Source organism: Dioscorea cayenensis, chromosome 7 (genome assembly GCF_009730915.1).
Source record: "Dioscorea cayenensis subsp. rotundata cultivar TDr96_F1 chromosome 7, TDr96_F1_v2_PseudoChromosome.rev07_lg8_w22 25.fasta, whole genome shotgun sequence".
Taxonomy (NCBI): domain Eukaryota; kingdom Viridiplantae; phylum Streptophyta; class Magnoliopsida; order Dioscoreales; family Dioscoreaceae; genus Dioscorea; species Dioscorea cayenensis.
The window spans coordinates 1,921,247-1,939,974 of record NC_052477.1 but is presented as its reverse complement, the minus strand read 5'-3'; the positions used below and the strand labels follow the sequence as shown (position 1 = coordinate 1,939,974).

Genomic DNA, 18,728 nt, shown 5'->3' with positions numbered 1-18,728 from the left:
AACAAATTTAAACCAATGAAACTTGAATTTTTAAATTACCGTTTAAATATATTTCTAATAATTTTTTAAAATTTTAAACAAATTTAAACCAATGAAATTTGAATTTTAAATTAGTACGTAGTTATAAAAAGCTTCTTTAATATCTATATAAAATTACTTCAATAAAAATAAAGGCCTTTTATAATTTAGTCCTTATTAATAAAATAAATTATAATATATATGAAGAGTGTTAATATAAAATATCTCTAATAAAAATCTTTAAAAATAAAATTCAGAAAGAGATAAAGAGAGTTATTTGAATATAAATAATTTTAAAAATAAATCAATAAGAAATAGAAAACTAATATGGGGATGCTACAACCCTATCTTCACAATGAAAATAAACAATGTATAAATTGATAAATATAGTTTAAAAATTATATTTTTAGGAAAAATATTGCAATAATCCTTGCCCCTAGAGTATTAAATTGGCTTATATAACATGAAAAAATTTATATTCTTTTGCAAAATATATATTGTTTTGCTTTCTCAAGTTTTTACTTGCAAAAGCTATTTATATTGTGTAAAAATATATGATTTTAGAAAAATATTTGGAAAAAGTCTATTATTTGCTTTACATTCGACAAGTTGGTGTGCATGATAGTGAAAATTATATTTTATAAAAATATTTACAAAAGAAAATTGTTGTTTGGTTTATTAACATTTTGCGTGACCCACCTAAAAATTTATTATATGTCCTTACTCATATCTATGTCAATTTATGCAAATAACTTTGTTATATTTTTTCCGAAATTAATTGTAAAGCATAAAAGAATGTTTATGTCATTTAGTATTTTATATTTTCAATATTTAACATTTGACTATGGATTATTAGTGAGAGATGATTAATGTCATTAAATTTGGTAACAAATAGTGACATTATCCAATATCATCAAATAATGCGATATTTATTTGTGACAATATTATAATGTCATTATTACTTATATTTTGGTGGACGAACCTATGTGTCACAAAAATAAATTAAGATACATATTTTCAAATTGTCATTGATAATGTATGTTAATATTAGTAACATTATTTAAATTTAGTTTAAAAAAACAAGAAATTTTTAAAATTTATCACGAAAAATATTATATTAATGTCGATCTTATATTTGTCACTTAATATTTAAACCGTCTACTAAAAAGTCACGAGTGCATTTAGAGCTAATCCTTTCATGACGATATCATGTGACAATTCAAAAGTATTGTCACGTAAAATTATCAAACACAAAATGAAATGAGTGACTAAATAATGATTTCGTCACGTTATGTATTTATTTTGTGACAAAAAACCAATATGTCAAATTAAAATTGTCACTAATCATCAATTTTGTTGTAGTGAGTCTTTGTCCTAAGTAAAACTAAACCATGAGAACAAGGATCAATCTTCAAGATGAGCTGATTCACTTTGAATCAAAATCAAGAACATTGTGAACTCCCTGTATTTCCTTGATGTTTATTCCGTTGAGAAAATTTGAGTACCAATGTGCTGATAATTTGGGAATTCTTTTGAGCTCTTTATCATCAAAATCCACAAAATAGAGTCCAAATCTTGATTGATATCCATCCAATAACTCAAAAACATCCATAAATGACCACATAAAGTATCCTCTCACATTTGCTCCATTCCTACAGCAGAACAAAACTAGCTTTATTTTCTATATATCAATAATAATTCTTTAGAAGAGTCACAAAATTATATGAGGAAAAAAAGTGTATGTTTTTATGTTCTATTACCGCTATTTTCACCAATTGTTATTAATAATCTATTATCAAATTTTAAGATATTCTTCACTAACTAATAAATTGTATGATAATTGTGTGCCCCAATATTATATAAAATCAAATTAAAAACTCTAGTAGCATTTTTCAAGACATTTTCATGCCCTTGCGGAGAAAAAAAAAAGACTTTATAGACCCATATAAAAATAATATTTGCTTATATACTCCTTAAATAAACAATAAATAAAATTTTTTATAAAAAAAACTAAAATAAATTTTTTTTATGAAAAAGACTACTCCATCATTTAACTTCACCCTTTAATCATTCTAGAAAATACTATATAATTTCATGAAATTTTTAAGTGAATTTCCAACTATATAAGAGCACGCGTACGTATAAGCAAGGGTGAGCAAAAAAATCAGATTTTTTTACCCTAATTTTTTCGGCACCCGATCCAGAAAAAAAAAAGGTCGGGTACCAGATCCGAATTTTTTATATGAAAACCGGGTCGGATCAAGGTCGAGAGAAATTAAAAATTGGGTATCCGAATTTGATCCAATTTTTAATTTTTATTATATTATATATATATATATATATATAATAATTTTAAATTTTATATGGTCTAAAAGTAAAAATGACAAAAAAAAAATCCTAATCCCTCATCTCAACCCTTTTTAAAAAGCTATATATATATATATATATATATATATATATATATATATATATATATATATATATATATATATATATATGCGCACACACATATATATATAATATACATTAATAAATTTAAATTTTATAAGGGCTAAAAATAAAGAAATATCCAAATGCCTAATCAAATAACTTAAAGATTTATATACTCATATAGTAATATATATATATATATACACACACACACATATATATATATAATTTAAATTCTACATGGGTTAAAAGTAAAATGAAAAAATTCTAAATCCTTGCCTTCCATTCACCAATAACCATTATCATGTCTCATCTCTCTAGCCTCCATTCAAATCTCTTCTCTTTAGCAACTAACAATTATTGTTGATGAGACGCTTGCTGTTTCAGAATTTATTTGATTTTTTTTAATGCCTAATCTTTGATAAAACTCTTTATTATTTTTGTTATGACTTTTGTTGTGTAAAGAATAATATAAGAGTTTTAATGCTAAGTTATGAGTTTTTCATATTTGTTTTTTATGCAATGTCGTTATATAAAATAAATCCATGGAATAAATAAAACTTAAATTCGGATCCGGATATCGGATATCCGATATCCGATCCAGTTTAAATCGGGTCGGATACTGGTTGAGTTTTTGTCGATCCGAAAAACCAGGTACCCAATCTGGTTTTAAAAACCGGATCTGGTATCCGGTTTTGCTCAGCCCTACGTATAAGCAACGAACAATTTTTTATAAGGGTATAAAAAAAAATATATGATTTGTTTAGGAATATATTAATAATTACCCATTTTATAGGGTTTTTGCAAGCAATTTCCTCTTATATATATATATATATATATATATATATATATATATAAACCTGATAGCTTCCAAAGTACTTCGAATGTGACCATTCAAATAATGAATTCTGTAAGTGTCATTCATTGTGTCTTCCAAGCCAAGTCCACAACCTAAAAATGATAATTCACAAAAGCTTAGTCCTCATCATAAGATTTACCAACAAAGTTAGAAAATTAATTTTCATTTGGATTAATAAAAGAGACAGTGTCTTACCATTTTCTTGGATATAAATGGGAGGGTTTTTGTATCTTTGCTTGAAATATTCCAGCATTTTTCTCAGCCCATCCGGATGATATGGAATTGATGATGGAATGTACTGGTTTGAAGCTTAATTTAAGTCAATTTTAAATACATACATACATATATATATATATAGCACAAACTCGTACTATGAAACAATCAAAATCCATCAATCTCACCTTGCCACTTGGTGTTTCATTCTTTGACACTGCCAAAAATAAATAAATAAATAATAGTAATAATAAATATATAAATAAAAAATAAAATTCAATATAATGCTTAGTCTTTAAGATTGTTAATTCATCAAGCTAATTGTGAGCAACTCGAATTTGACTCAAAATTTTGAACTTTGGGATCAAGCTCTTGGTTTTTAGTTAGAAAACCAAGCGCAAGCTAAGTTTGGCTCAATTGAGTATAACTATATAGTTTGAAGTATATAAATATATTTATTATATATTTAAAAATATATAATATTATTGTATTAAAAATGGTTATATATTTTTTATTATTTAGTGTTAGTTCCGGTGATGTAGTTTGTGGTTTAGAGAACACTCAAAACACTCAAAGAAAACTCACACAAACCAAGCAAGAAGGAGACACACAAGATTGGTAACCCAGTTCGGTGTCCACTCGCTTACGTCTGGGGGGCGAAGCCCAGAGATAAATAATCCACTAAAAGAGGTGAAAATACATGAGTACAAACACTTGTCACTCAACACTCACAAATAAAGAACACCACCCTTTCTAGATTTTCATGTGCACACCCATTCTCCTTCACCAGTAACCCACACAATCTACGAGCAAGATAGCTTATATAGACACCTCAACGTCCCAAATATAGCACATTCCTCTTTTAGAATCTCCACGGCTACTAATTTAAAAACCTTCTGAAATTAGCTGTTGCAACTCCTATTGTAACATGAATTGCAACATGGCCCTGACTATTGATTTAACTAAGTTTTGGTTATGTTGCGGACGACCTCAAGACTCATCAACCTCCCGGTCATGCTTAGTCCGAGTCAATATAGCCAAATCTCCCGATCCCGACTGCCGCCAACTAGCCTACCTCCTCAGTTCCTCAGTTCCTTAGTCCGAGTCAATGCGTCTTCCATGAAACTTGCTAAACTTAGTCTTCAACCTTCCAAGTTTGGTCTTCAAAGATTCTCCAAACTTGATCTTCAATTCATCCAAGTTTAGTCCTTAAATCTTGCCCTTAATAGACTTCAATCAATCTTCATCAAGGATTCTTCAAATCAAATCTTCTTCATTCATACCATGAATAGATATTTCTTCAATTAAGCTCCACCATATTTAGTCTTCAATCATATCTCTCTAAGTATGGTCTTGAGATGATCTTGTCTTCAAGTTGAACAAGTTACCAAGAATAATAATACCACCAAGATCTTCAAGATATTTGGCCATATGTTGTAGACTTACTAAAAATAGCTCCACGAAGATTTTCAAGATATTTTGCCTTGCACACCAAGTCTCCTTGCCATGTCATCAACTATGTCTTGTCACAATGGTTGCCACGTCATCTTGGTCTAGGTGTCAAATCATGCCAATAAATAGTGTGGTTGCACTAACATTTAGTATCATAAGAAAATTTAAGTTGTAAGTCTAATCAAATTTAGTTTTTTCTATTTAATTTTATGAGCTAAATTGTGTTAAGCAACTCCGCCAATTTTCATCTTTTCAATGTAATGAAAATAACAATAAACAAATTTTTATAACTTAAACCAATCTCAAACAATTAAAGATTATTTATAAAAGGATTGAAATTAAAGCATATGTTTGCAAAAATTGAAAAGAAAAAGAATAGAGAAGTGGATGAAACCTGTGAGAGTAGCAAGCATGTCACTACTGCAGTCTCTAATGTGCATTGCAAGAGCCTCAACAGAATTATCAGCAACAAAGGCAGAACTATAGTAATTCAAACCAATAAAATTAAATGAGCCTTTCAAATACTCTGACTGAGATTTGGTAAAAACTGGGAGTCTTGATCCCACTATTGTCTTCATTGTCTTTGGATAGTCCCCAAACACCAATGGATCTACAATCCTGGAATGTCATGCTAACTCATCAAATTTTATACATATCATATCATATATATTTATATATATATATATATATATAAGCATGTGTCTGGAATGTCATGCTAACTCATCAAATTTTATACATATCATATCATATATATTTATATATATATATAAGCATGTGTCCTCCACAGACAGTTAGATTTGCATTTAATAGCCATTATATATTCATGTACAATACTCAACAGTTGTTAAGGGATGTCCCTAAATTTCAAATCTAGAGACTTCAACGGTAGCTGTTGGATTACTATCGAATAGCTACGATCCATATAGATGAATAGTTTCAAACAATGCCAAAGAGTGTTACACAGTAATCATGTGCAATAAATTTATACAGTATTGTATAAACAATAGCCATTGGATCATCATCCAATGGCAATAAATAAATTAACATCTATAGTGAATATTCATCTGTGTATATATGCATGCAGACTAATCCAACAACTGTAAATAAACATCCCTAATAAGCAGTCAGTTATCTGTGTATGTACATGATGACTAATCCAATGGCATGTAAATAAATATCCCTAGTGAACAATCATTTGTGTACATATGCAAATGACTTAAACCCATATATTATAGTGTTTAGCAGCATCTAACAATGTAGAAGCACAGTAATTAACAATAAAATTTGCACACCATACCTACAAGTAGTAGCCGTTAGATCAAATGTCCCTAGAATTTTAAAAGCTAAGTTCGTACCCAGAAAAACATATATATACCATATATATATTCAAGGAGGATAAGGCTTTCATACCATAATTATCAATGTGCAGCATAGTAATTACCACTTCTTACTATTGAAGTAATTAATAGTCCTATATTAATTAATTTAGTAAATTTAAATATGAGCATTTAGAAGTAGGTTCTTACCCTTTTAGCTTAAGCTAATGAGTTGAATCAAGTCAAAATAATATGTATAATTGGTATCAATATTGGCACCTAAATAAAATAAATGGTAACCAGTTGATGCTATGGCAAATGTCATTTCCTAGTGTTCTTATCATATAGGAATTATAATTACTAGGTATTAAATAGAGACAAGTCTTTATATTGAAATTATTTTTATCCTACAACAATTATCCACACATAACAGCTAGATGAAATTAGATTCTGTCCATGAGATGCTCCGTGATACCATGTCGACTTTTCATTTTCCAAGTAATTTCATCTATGTGAACTTGTAATTATTAGGTATTAAATAGCGGTGACTGTTATTAAATTTATGTAAGTTGGGTAACAAAGGAAGTTTCTATAATTTGGGAGGTTTCTTTTCTCTTTCTCCGCTACTTTTTTGTTTTTATTTGTTGGGAAATTAACATGGAATTAACTAATTGATTTAGTATAATATAAATAAAAGTACTAAATATCAAATGACACTAATGTATTATGTTTTTCATAATATAAATGGGATGTATATAGACAATGACAATTTGGTCATTAGGATCAAAGTCTCTATGTAAGGTGTTGGTCTCACTAATGAGATGAATTCAAACCTCAGCCTACACAAGATGATGGCGCATATGTTATTGAGTTTGTGATTACGTTTCACATATGTGACTATTTTTGACGCATAACTTATCTTTATGTGTTAATAATAATAATAATAATAATAATAATAATAAAGAGAGGATATACACACTCACCATCCCAACCTGAAGTCTCTTACTCTTTTTGTTGCTTGAATATCAGCTTTGGTGTCGGAGTATGGAGTATACCACGCTGTGTAGATATTCAAGCCTATCCAACCATGTTGAAAAGCCTGTAAACAACATATTCCAAACATTAATTTTTCATATTGTATTGAGGATAAGAAAATTATATTCGCCACCTCAGTAATAGCCAACTGCTTTACTAAATTGACTTTCCTGAGATCCAAGGATCAACTCTCTCACAATGCATAAATAGAAATTATTTTATTAAGAGAGGACGGAGCATGCATAAAAATAAAGAAATATAACTATCAACGATCTCTTGGTCTACTTGTATTGAGTCTCCAGTGGATTCATTTCACTCATTGCCACAAATGTTTACATTTTATAATGTTGTAGCCACAAAACTTTTCTCTTGTTGAACATATGACCATAATGGCATGTTTTAAGACTGTTTCTGGTGATGTCAATGCTATATCAGCGCCACATCAGCAAACTTACCGGAAACTACCTTAAAACATGTCATTATTGCCACACATGCAACCGGAGAAAAGTTAAACGGCTTTTGTGTTATAAAAAAAAGTTTTTTGGCCACAGCAATATAAATTACAAACATTTGTAGCCACGAGTGAAATGAACCCTATCTCCACCCCTCCAATCCCTTTAAAAACTCTTTCAGTAGGGCGGCACTGGGAGCCCTTTTAAAAAAAAAATGGATTGAAATATATGCATGTATACCTGGTATTTTGTTTTGTATAAATGAAAAATTGAAGCATGAGCAAGCAATGCATTGTGAACGGCAATGTATGGCTCTGTGCTTGAATTTCCTGCAGTGCAGTTGGTGACTCCAAATGGATATGAACATCTTTGTGGTGGAAACAATCCACTATCAAAAGATGCTATTGCCATGATGTTTACTTCAGCCATGGTTGTCCAATGAGACACTCTATCTCCAAATTCTGTGAAGCACACATCTGCATATGCAGTGAAATCATTCCTGACAAACAAAGAAACTGATGGATCAAACAAGAAGAAAAGTAGCGTGTTTTTATTTTTATTTTTGAAAATATTATGTACATGAACTTCTTTTAATTTTTTATATTTTCTTTTAGTTCTTTAATCCACAGATTTCCTAACCGCTAGAGATCTAAACTAATTATGAACAAGATATTAAGAACTGTTTAAGAGAATAAACCTCTTTCAACAAATGTGCTTTACATATACAGATTTGATCTTAAAACCACTTTATTAAGTGAACCCAACCTTAACTACTTAGGCCAACACCCATTAATTTCTTTTAGGTTCTTAGCTATATATATTCATGTAAAAAAATATATCATATTCATTTATTTACTTCTACAAATCATTTTTATTTTGTATAATATTTTTATCTTTATGGTTGGGAGTCAACTTATAAAAAACTAAACTACCCAATTTTTATAGAAAAAAAAAATACAAAAAGAAAGATAAAGGGCAAATAATAAATTTTTGATCCATAAATTATTCCATATCCCTCTTTAGTTCAATTTTATCCTTGGAACTATGTGAAAACTTCATTAACATCCCTTAATTATAAATATATATATATATATATATAGGTTTTGGTCTTCATAAAAAAAAACTCAATTTAATTCTTATATTGAAACAAATAGAGTATAAAATAAATAAAATAAGTGCCCAATGGTATACTTACACCTAAGAATTTTCATGTCAAAATTTTATTTATAAAACAAAATAATACTAATTTGTTTGCTAACAAGTTAAATGTTTAATTTCAAAAAGAAAGTAATTAATAGGAAGCAAGACTTTTAAGGAGTTACACTATTCTAGGACTCAACCAGCCATTGTATTCATCTTCAAGTGCTTGAGGAAGGTCCTGATGATAAAGCATAACATGCGGCTGAATTCCTATTTAATAAAAAAAACCAACACTCAAATTAAAAAAATAATAAAAAAATGCTAAGCTTAGGTATTTGCAATTGAAATAAATTTACCTTTTTCAATCAGTGCGTTGATGAGATTATTATAGTAGTCCAGTCCTTTCGGATTAACCTCACCTCTACCATCTATGAAATCATAGAAAAAATCAATAGAGTAATTATAAAAAAAAAGTAAAATATTGAAGAGAAATGTTTTGTGTTAAACTAATATACCTTTATGTATAACGTATATGTATATATACCTTGTATCTCCCTATTCATATATACTCTTACATACTCTTGTATCTATTTATTGGGTTGTTGCCCTAATGAATGATAGCTTCTTCTCTCACATTTCCTTACATGGTATCAGAGAAGGTTTTTCCAGCGATTTTTTTGATAAACTTTGGTCACCTCTCCACCTCGCCAGATTTATCTTTACTTCGCCAAATATCTCACTATTTTGCTGGATTTGTATTTTCTTTGCCGGATCATCTTCACTTTACTAGATCTTTCAGACCTTTGTTGTCTTTTATTTGATTTTGCCAAATTCATTCCTCTTTCGCCCAAGTTGTCCCTTCTTTGCCAGAACATTCCCTCCTTCACCAGCGTAGTCATCTCTTTGTTGAATTTGAAGCTCCCGCTTTGCCCCATAACTACCTCACTAGGCCATTGTAGCCTTCTCCTTTCCTGGCTGCCTCTTCTCCTAGCGGACACGCTCGTAGCCACTAGGGGTGTAAATGAGCCAAGCTACTCGTGAGCTACTCGAGATCGGCTCGATCAATGCTCGAATTCGATTCAATTTTTCATGAGCCGAGCTAAGCTCGAGCTTCTTGTTTACATTATTGAGCCGAGCTCGAGCCCAAACATACTCAGCTCGTAAGGCTTGCGAGCCTAAAAGAGCTTATATATATAATATTAAATTATTTATATATTAATTACAAAATTATATAATTATATAACTATATTAAATTGCTTACATTGTACATATATTATACTAACTCGAGCTTAAAAGAGCCAAGCTCGAGCTACTTGAGATTTTTAGAGAGCCAAGCTCGAGCACAAAAAAATGGCTCGAACGAGCTCAAGCCGAGCTCGAGCCTTCGAATAATGTATTCGAGCCAAGCTCGAGCCTAGTGATACTTGGCTCTGCTCGGCTCGTTTACAGGCCTAATAGCCACCCCTCCCAGCAGACTCCTCGCCGGATTTAATCTCATCACTTATTCTGTATCACACTATCTTCCATCATCAGTCTCATCCCAAGTGCAACACTGCTTGCTCGTCCAAGTGTAGCAAAACTCTCTCCCTCACCGGTCTCATCACAAGTGCTATATATAGCACCATAATATTTTTCATTTCTTTTTTTCCCTTCATTCGACCAGATCTGTACAATTCACCACATCATTTAACATTGTACTACACTGACATCTACAGTGATGCTTACAATTACATTGTCCCCCATCATCTATAGTACTGCCAAAGTAATGCTGCTATAATTAAAAATCCATGGCCTCCTCTTCATCTTCTCCAGAATCTTCTGTCATATGTCGTTACCGTAAATGTTTTAGGCATATGAAGCGTCAGTGTCCTAAGCTTCAGCGACGACAAGAGCAACAGTTTCGCCCTTTGTCGTCTTCTTCTGTTATCTCTCCATCCTTCTTGATGAGTATACAATGTTCATGTATTTCATATCAATTTGTACACTCAATTGGCATGTATTAGAACTATATCGTGGAATTTGATGTTAATTAAATATAGTGTGTTGTGCATTAACAGGCCTAAGGCAGCACGTAGAGATAGCCAAACTAAGCATTTTAGATCAAAACAATGAGCTTCGAGCTCTCTTGGCATTATTATATTAAGAAAAATGCAAACTAGGTGGCTTACGAGCAGCTTACGATCGTCCTTACAGTCGTAAATCAATTTTAGAAAACTTTTTAGGCATGCTTATGCAGTAAGAGGGATTTAAAGCCAAGTCAGAGGACCCTAAGGACAAGGGTTATGCCAGTAAAGATGCCGATAAGGAACATTCAAGGAGCTTATGACCACAGCATATACCCGTAAGGGGCCGTTTGGTTCACGGTAATGTAGAAGGATTACCACGTGTTACGTGATAATCTGAAAATATTACCACGTTTGGCATTGTATCAGTGGTAATCTGTATGGTCATATCACATTACCAACTTATAAATATTACCAAGAAAGTAGCAATCCTATTACCACCAAATTTGGCGTCTATCTTGGATTACCGTGGTAATCTTATAACTTTTTATATTTTAACAAATTGATTACCATGAAAACCAAAGTAATAAAAGTTCCCAACCAAACATGGTTATATTAAATTACCGCAATATTCTCACTCATATTACCATGGTAATCTCGTTACGTGGTAATATGTCATTACCACGAACCAAACGGCCCCTAAGGCCGGTCGCAAGAAGTATAATAGTGAAGTTTACAATCCATCGCTTAAGGCCGTAAGCTGAACCGCAACACGTACAACCAGAATACCTTACGGATGGGGCTTACGACCGTAAGTCATCTCATAAGCCTTGAGACAATCTTCTCCAGCTCTTTGCAGCCTACTCCTTACTGTCATAAATAGCCCGTAAGCAGTCGGGTATAAATAGAATTTATAAGGATTTCTAGGGCATTCTCTATTCTATCTCTCTATTCGTTTGGGGTGACTCATGAAGACGAGGTTGAGGAAGAAAACAACCAAATCTCCAATACTTTAAGGGTAATTTGGAGAGAAATTTGGTCCTACATTCAAAGGAATTGAAGATCATAGCCGTCGAGCTTATCTTGACGGCTTGAGTGGAAGCTTCTTTAGTGATTCTTCATCCTAAGGATTGAAAAAGGGGTTTTCATAAATCTCATGTTTTTCTCTATTCTTTGTATCTTGAATGCTTGCCCTCCATTAATGGAAGGCTAATTTGTAGATGTTTTGGCATAATTGAACTCTAGGGTTTATTTTCTTGACTTTATTTGTTGGATCTTTAATGCTTTAATTAATTTCTTATTTGTAATCATATCTATTTGAGTCTAATTATGTAATAGAATGGTTTATTGCTAACGAGGTGAAAACCCTAGCTATCATACCTTGTATTACTACGTAATGAGAAAAATTCCCACCTAGCATAAACTTACCATAATTCGAGAGGATAGTGGGTACACCTTTGGTTAGGGTATCTAGGAGATTTTGTCTTCCACAATCCTTCTGAGTGGATTGATGATAATTTTGTAGCTCTTTTCAATCATGTGGAGCAGATTCTAGAAGAAATCGCATTTCTACTCTGTATTCGTATAAGGGATAATTTCTCTTCATGGGAAAATTATCTACTTAAGAGATTATCATTAGTCTACAATAAAGCTTCATAGAGTGTTACTACAATTCTGTGGATGTCTGTATTAACTCTAAACCTATTTAGTTACACTTTGCTTGAGAAATCAGGGTTTTGTATATTTATAAAAACTTTATGGGTCAAAAAGGATTGCATGTTTAGACAACCATTATTTTGTACTTCGTAACGCTAGAGGGATGCTATGCATGAACATTAATTTCTTCCATGATTTCTCTCCTTCTATTCCCCCACATTTTTTTTGTTTTTATTTGCTTTTGTTCGCACATAAAACACTCTATTATTCAGGCTATTTTTTGGACATAGAGTTATTACTAATACTCACTTTCTTCCCTGTGGACCGATACTGTGCACTTATGCACACTTTATTACACGATCGGCACATACACTTGCGTCTCTATCACTCGCATGCTACTTCAATCTTAGCTCCTAATTTTCTATTGATCTACTCTCTCAAGTTTCTCAACTTACCGAGCAGATCTATGCCATACAACTTACCTATACAGTCTAGTACTTCCTCGGCTATGTCTATTATTTCTGGTATTTCTTCCTTTGTTATGTTTGTTATCTTTAGTATGTCTTTCTCCTCTTGGATTTTAAACTATGGTGCCACCCATAATATGAATGATGGTATAAATCTTATCTCAGTTAGCCAGCTCACTGATCATGGTCTCAAAGTCACCTTTTCTTCTTCTACTTGTTTTGTGGAGAATCATCTTATAGGCCAGAGGATTGGGACAAAGTGTAGAATTAGCGGACTTTATCACTTAGACCGTCTTCATCTTCCCGCTTCTTAACCTTCTACAATTATTGCATCTTTGTGTTCTCTCGATTATTGGCATAATCGTCTCGGTCACCTGTCTAGTGCTCACCCGAAATTCTTAACTACTTTAGGTAGTCATAGTTCTGTTTCTACTACTTCTTTACATTCATGTATGTGTTGTCAACTAGCTAAGAATATAGCTTTTCCCGTCTCACCACGTGAATCTTTTTCAAAATCTTTTTTTGGCCTTTTTCACTCTAATGTTTGGGGCCCAACCCCACTCTCATCTCTTGGTAGTTTCACCTACTACATCAACTTTATTGATGATTTCTCCCGTTATACCTATCTTTACTTGTTGCGTTCTTAATCTGAGGTCTTTGCCATTTATTCTTAATTTACACAAATGGTATATACTCAATTTGGTGAATACATTAAGATCTTTCACTCTGACAAGGCATGTTAGTATCTCTCATTATACTTACTCCTTACTTAGGGCAATCTAGCTCAGGAACCATGTCCTCATGCATCTGCTCAAAATGGTGTTGCTGAGCGCAAGCATCATCGCATCTTAGAAACTACTCATGTCCTTCCCTTTACTTCTACTACCTCTCAAACATTTTGGTTAAGTCTATTCTTACCTCCATCTATCTTATCAAAAGGACTCCTTCCCTCACTCTTTCTAGTCTCACTCCATATGAGCGTCTTTACTCTCAATCTCCCTCTTATAGTCATCTTCATACTTTTGGTTGTACTTGTTTTGTCTTTTTGCCTGCTGTTAAATGAACTAAACTCTTTCCTCAGTACGCCATGTGCATTTTTCTAGACTATAACTCTAAACACAAGGGCTACCACAACTATGATCCTCTCTATCTCACCATCTTCGTATTCCAGTCATGTAATCTTTCTTGAAGACACACCTTATTTTTCTTCATCTTCTCCAAATCTTTCTTTTCTTCAGTCTTACTCTAGTGCAACCTTTTTTCTCTATTCAGTAGTTATTCAAGGTTCCACCATCATTGCCAAATTTCTGCCTCCTCCTACAGTCTCCACTGGCACTTCTTCTATTCCTCCATCCTCTAGGTGCATTAATGATTCTAATGATTCCCCTCTTCTCCCTGTCGGCTCACCCTCTTCTAAAAATGCTCTCAATGCCTCCCATTATTACCCAAACTGCATTTGAGTTCTTCTGGCCCGGTATGCACTTTCTCTTTCCTCTACCTACTCCAAGAGTTCTATGAATTCCTTGTTACTGTTCCCTCCCATTTCGAGCCGCAATCTTATTATGAGGCTGTGAGTCATCCCTATTGGCAGCAGACTGACAAAAGAACTCAATGTCCTTCAGTTTATGCATACAAGGGAAGGGAGCTTGTTCCACTTCTTTCTGGTGTTACTCCTATCAGCTATCAATAAATCTATCGAGTTAAGCCCCAAGCAAATGGTAGCATTTAGCGCCACAAGGTGCTTGTTGCTCGTGGTTTCACTCAGGAGTATGGCATTGACTATGAGGAGACATTTGCTCCTATGGCCAAATTTATAATTGTTCGTCTTCTTTTCGCTATTGCAGCCACTCGTCACTAGCCACTTCATCAATTAGATATGACAATGCTTTCTTACATGGTGATCTTACCAAGAATATTTATATAACTCCTCCTCCATGTTTCTCTTATCCTCCTCAGCATGTATGTCATCTTCGTTGGGCTGTTTATGGACTCAAATAAGCTCCTCGCACCTAATTATATGCTAATTCTTTCTTTTGGTTTCACTGAGAATTCTCATGATTATGCCCTCTTCACTTGGCAGACCTCTCAAGGCCTCACTATTCTTCTTTATGTTGACGATATAGTCATTTTTGGTGATAATGCTAATACTATTCTTTCTCTAAAACAGAGGTTACACACCGAGTTTCAGATGAAAGATCTTGGACCTCTTCATTACTTTCTGAGTCTTGAGGTTGCATATTCTCATCGAGGTTACTTAGTGCCTCAACAGAAGTACATTTTTGATATTTTTCAATGAGCTAGCATCACTGATCTCCATATTGTCTCCACTCCTATCGAGTTGCATCAGCGTTTTTCCTCTTCTAATGGTGAGCTGTTGACTGATCCTACCTGCTATCGAACACTTGTGGGTGCTCTTGTTTATTTGACCATCACTCAACCCGATATTGCGTATGTTGTTCATGTTTTTAGCCAGTTTGCCAATGCTCCCCAATCTAGTCATTATGCTGCACTTCTACTGGTTCTTCATTACCTCCGCGGCAGTATCACTCGATCTCTATTTTTTTTTGTCACGTCCTGGCTTGAGTTGCGCATATACTATGATAATGATTGTGCAATGATGCTACTAATCAGAGATCTACTACCGGTTTCTACATTTTCCTTGAAGATTCATTTATCTCTTGCAAAAGCAAGAAACAATCCACTGTTGCTCTTTCCACTACTAAGACTGAGTATGGTGCTATGTCCTCCACTACTAATGAAGTTCTTTGGTTGCGTCAGATTTTTATGGACTTTGGTGTCTCCACATCTGCCTCCACTCCTATTTATTGTGATAACCAGAGTGCTATAAAAATTGTTGCCAATCATGTGTTTCATGAGCGCACGAATCATCTTGAGGTCTCTCTTCACTTTGCTCGTCATCATTATCTTGCTGGAAGTATTCTTCTTCTGTATGTTGTAGCTTGCTGATTTTTTAACTAAGACACATACTGTCGCTCGATTTCAATTCGTAGTTGACAAACTCTCTGTTCATACAAACTCTTACATACTGTGAGTTTAAGGGGGCATGTTTGAGTAATATACCTTTATATATAATGTATGTATATACCTTGTATCTCTCTGTGCATACATACTCTTACATTAGGGGTGGCAAAATGGGTTAGCGGGTTGTGTTCGTGTCGGGTTGACCTGTGAATCTGACACGTTTAACCCTGACACGAACACGACACAATTATTAAATGGGTAATTTTTTAGAACACGAACACGACACGTCTAAAACTTGTGTTGACACGACATGACATGTTTAACACGTTTAAGTCTTAAATATGACAATGCGACCTGTTTATCTGTTTAAAACGCCACACGACACGTATAACACGCCACACGACACGACACACAACACGAATATTTAATCAAAACATTTTTTAAAAATCCAAACCAGTTACATAGGCTCTTGTAAAATATTTAATCAAAACATTTTTATAAAAATCCAAACTAGTTACATAGTTGAATCACCAACGGCTTGAATCAAAGCATAAAAATTTATTAATTCTTACATAGGCTCTTGTAAAACATTTTTAAAAATATTTAAAATCAATACTATTAAAATGTTATATTCACCAATAAAATGCATAATTACTGATAAATTTATTTAATATTTAATGTGTACAAATTTATTAATTATTTACTAATACTAAATTATTAAGACTTGGGTTTTGATTTGCTTAGAATTTAAAATAAAAATAATAAATTAATTGAATTATTTTCATGGGTCATAAACGGGTTGACCCTTTTATGACACGATTAACCCGACCCATTTATGACACGCGACAAATTTACCTATTCATATTAAACGGGTTAACTGTGCCATATACGTGTAAACATTTTTATGACACTTAACCCATTTAACCCAAACCCAAACCCTCCTAAGACCGTGTCGTATAAATGTGTTGTGTCAAAAATTGCCACCCCTATCTTATATACTCTTGTATCTATTTATTAAGTTGTCGCCCTAATGAATGAATGATATCTTCTTCTCTCACATTTTCTTACATTTTATAAATATGAAAAATTACAAATATTTCAGAAAAATAGATAAAAAAAGATATTGCGAAAATTTTTAATTCATCATACTTGGGATAAGTCTTGACCAAGAGATGGAGAACTTATATGCTTCCAATCCAGTATCACTCATGAGCTTCACATCTTCCTACAATAACAAATATATGTATATATATATATATATAATAAAACTGCAAGAAAAAAACTTAAATATAAATAGATGTGAGATCGTCAAGTGATGATGTTATTTTTGGAACCTTATATTTATGGTATTGATCTGAAGCAATATCTCCTGTGCTCTTGTCTGGCATCTTCCCTGAAACATTTTTAAATTTCTAAAAACTCTAAGGCTGGTTTGTATTGAAGGAAAAACAGACAAATTAAAACTAGAAGATGAAATTTAATAAGAATGACCTGCATGAGCATGAGTGTCCCAAATGCATGGACTCCTTCCATCTTCAGCCGCTGCTCCTTCAACCTATACATACATACTCTCAAACAACCATTTTTTTTAGATCCATCAATCTCATCCCTGAATCAATCTACCAAAATAAATTAATTAATAAATAAAGAAGAAGAAGACCTGATAAGCTGAAGTTCCTGCTCCAAAGACAAAGTCTGAAGGGAAGTCATTCCTGGTGAAGTTGGGAGGAGAACTTTGGGAAGAGCACCCCTTCAAATTCAAGTATATGAGACTAAGTAAAAGTAGTATTGAAGCCATTAGTGGTCTGGTTCCCTGCATCTCTGATTTTTGATCTCCAATGCAGGCTTCCATACCCTCCTTATAAAACTTTTGATATTTGAAAAAAACTACTTTTTTTTCAAATAATAGTAAATATATGTTTATTAAAACCAACGTTCTTTTGGTCTATTAGATCTAGATCCTTTATGTAGAGAGTGTTTGTGTTTTGTTAAATAGATAAGTTCAAACCTCAACTCATAGAGGATTAAAGCACAAGAGTTTTGAGACAACAGCTCCAAATTTATGCATGTTTGTCATATAACTTGTCCAAATTTAGTAAAAAAATAAATGTTTATCAAAATTAATATTTTTAAAAATAAGCAATATAAAATTATTTATTTACTAAAATCACTATATTTTTTCCAGAGAGTTTATGAAGGTTTGGTTGTGGAAACTGGGTTTATTCCTTTGTAAAACTTGAAAGGAAAGAAAATTATAATTGGGTTGATTAAAAATATTTTAAAAAAAAATAGCTAATGCGCAACACATGGGAAAGAAATCGTATATGTAATTTTATGGTAGATCAATTGAAAAAAAAAAAAAGTTAATGATCTTGTGTTTATAAGAATTAATATTTTTTAGAAAACATGTAATAATTTTATTTAATAAAAAAATATTTTTATATCTTTAAAAGATGGTGGTACACAACCCGTGATCCTTTTATTATGGTGTTTTTTTTTTTATGAAATTGTTTATTTTAACATTTTTGACATAAAATGAAATGACACCAATATTGCAACTTTCAAACCATATATTTATCTCTTTATCTAATAAAGTGATAGGGACAAGATGCTTTAGTTGAAATGTCCAATCCATATGCGGTCCTTCAGTTGTATGGCTTTAGTTGAAATGTCCGGTACATATGCTGTCCTTCAGTTGGATGACT

General features: G+C 32.4%; 1 protein-coding gene across 1 annotated transcript; it reads right to left on the bottom strand.

Moving 5' to 3' along the window:
- Nucleotides 1-1,398: 1,398 nt before the first annotated feature.
- LOC120264313 (beta-glucosidase 22-like) lies at nucleotides 1,399-18,020 on the bottom strand. Its single transcript, XM_039272121.1, has 13 exons — nucleotides 17,684-18,020; nucleotides 17,515-17,578; nucleotides 17,358-17,416; nucleotides 17,173-17,248; nucleotides 9,272-9,343; nucleotides 9,098-9,185; nucleotides 8,016-8,274; nucleotides 7,272-7,387; nucleotides 5,367-5,590; nucleotides 3,709-3,737; nucleotides 3,503-3,605; nucleotides 3,309-3,399; nucleotides 1,399-1,670 (listed from the first exon to the last, which is right to left on the bottom strand). The coding sequence occupies exons 1-13, from the start codon at nucleotides 17,873-17,875 to the stop codon at nucleotides 1,445-1,447; spliced, it is 1,599 nt and encodes a 532-aa protein (XP_039128055.1). The 5' UTR covers nucleotides 17,876-18,020; the 3' UTR covers nucleotides 1,399-1,444.
- Between the last annotated feature and the right edge of the window lie 708 nt (nucleotides 18,021-18,728).

Bases quoted from the DNA above. Each gene is read 5' to 3' on its own strand.
- LOC120264313 (XM_039272121.1), bottom strand. From the start codon at position 17,875: ATGGAAGCCTGCATTGGAGATCAAAAATCAGAGATGCAGGGAACCAGA. The intron at 8,275-9,097 runs GTAACTCCTTAA...TTTGTTTGTCAG, and splicing joins TGGTTGAGTCCTAGAATAGT to GAATGATTTCACTGCATATG. The intron at 3,400-3,502 runs GTAAGACACTGT...TATCATTTTTAG, and splicing joins CATTTATATCCAAGAAAATG to GTTGTGGACTTGGCTTGGAA.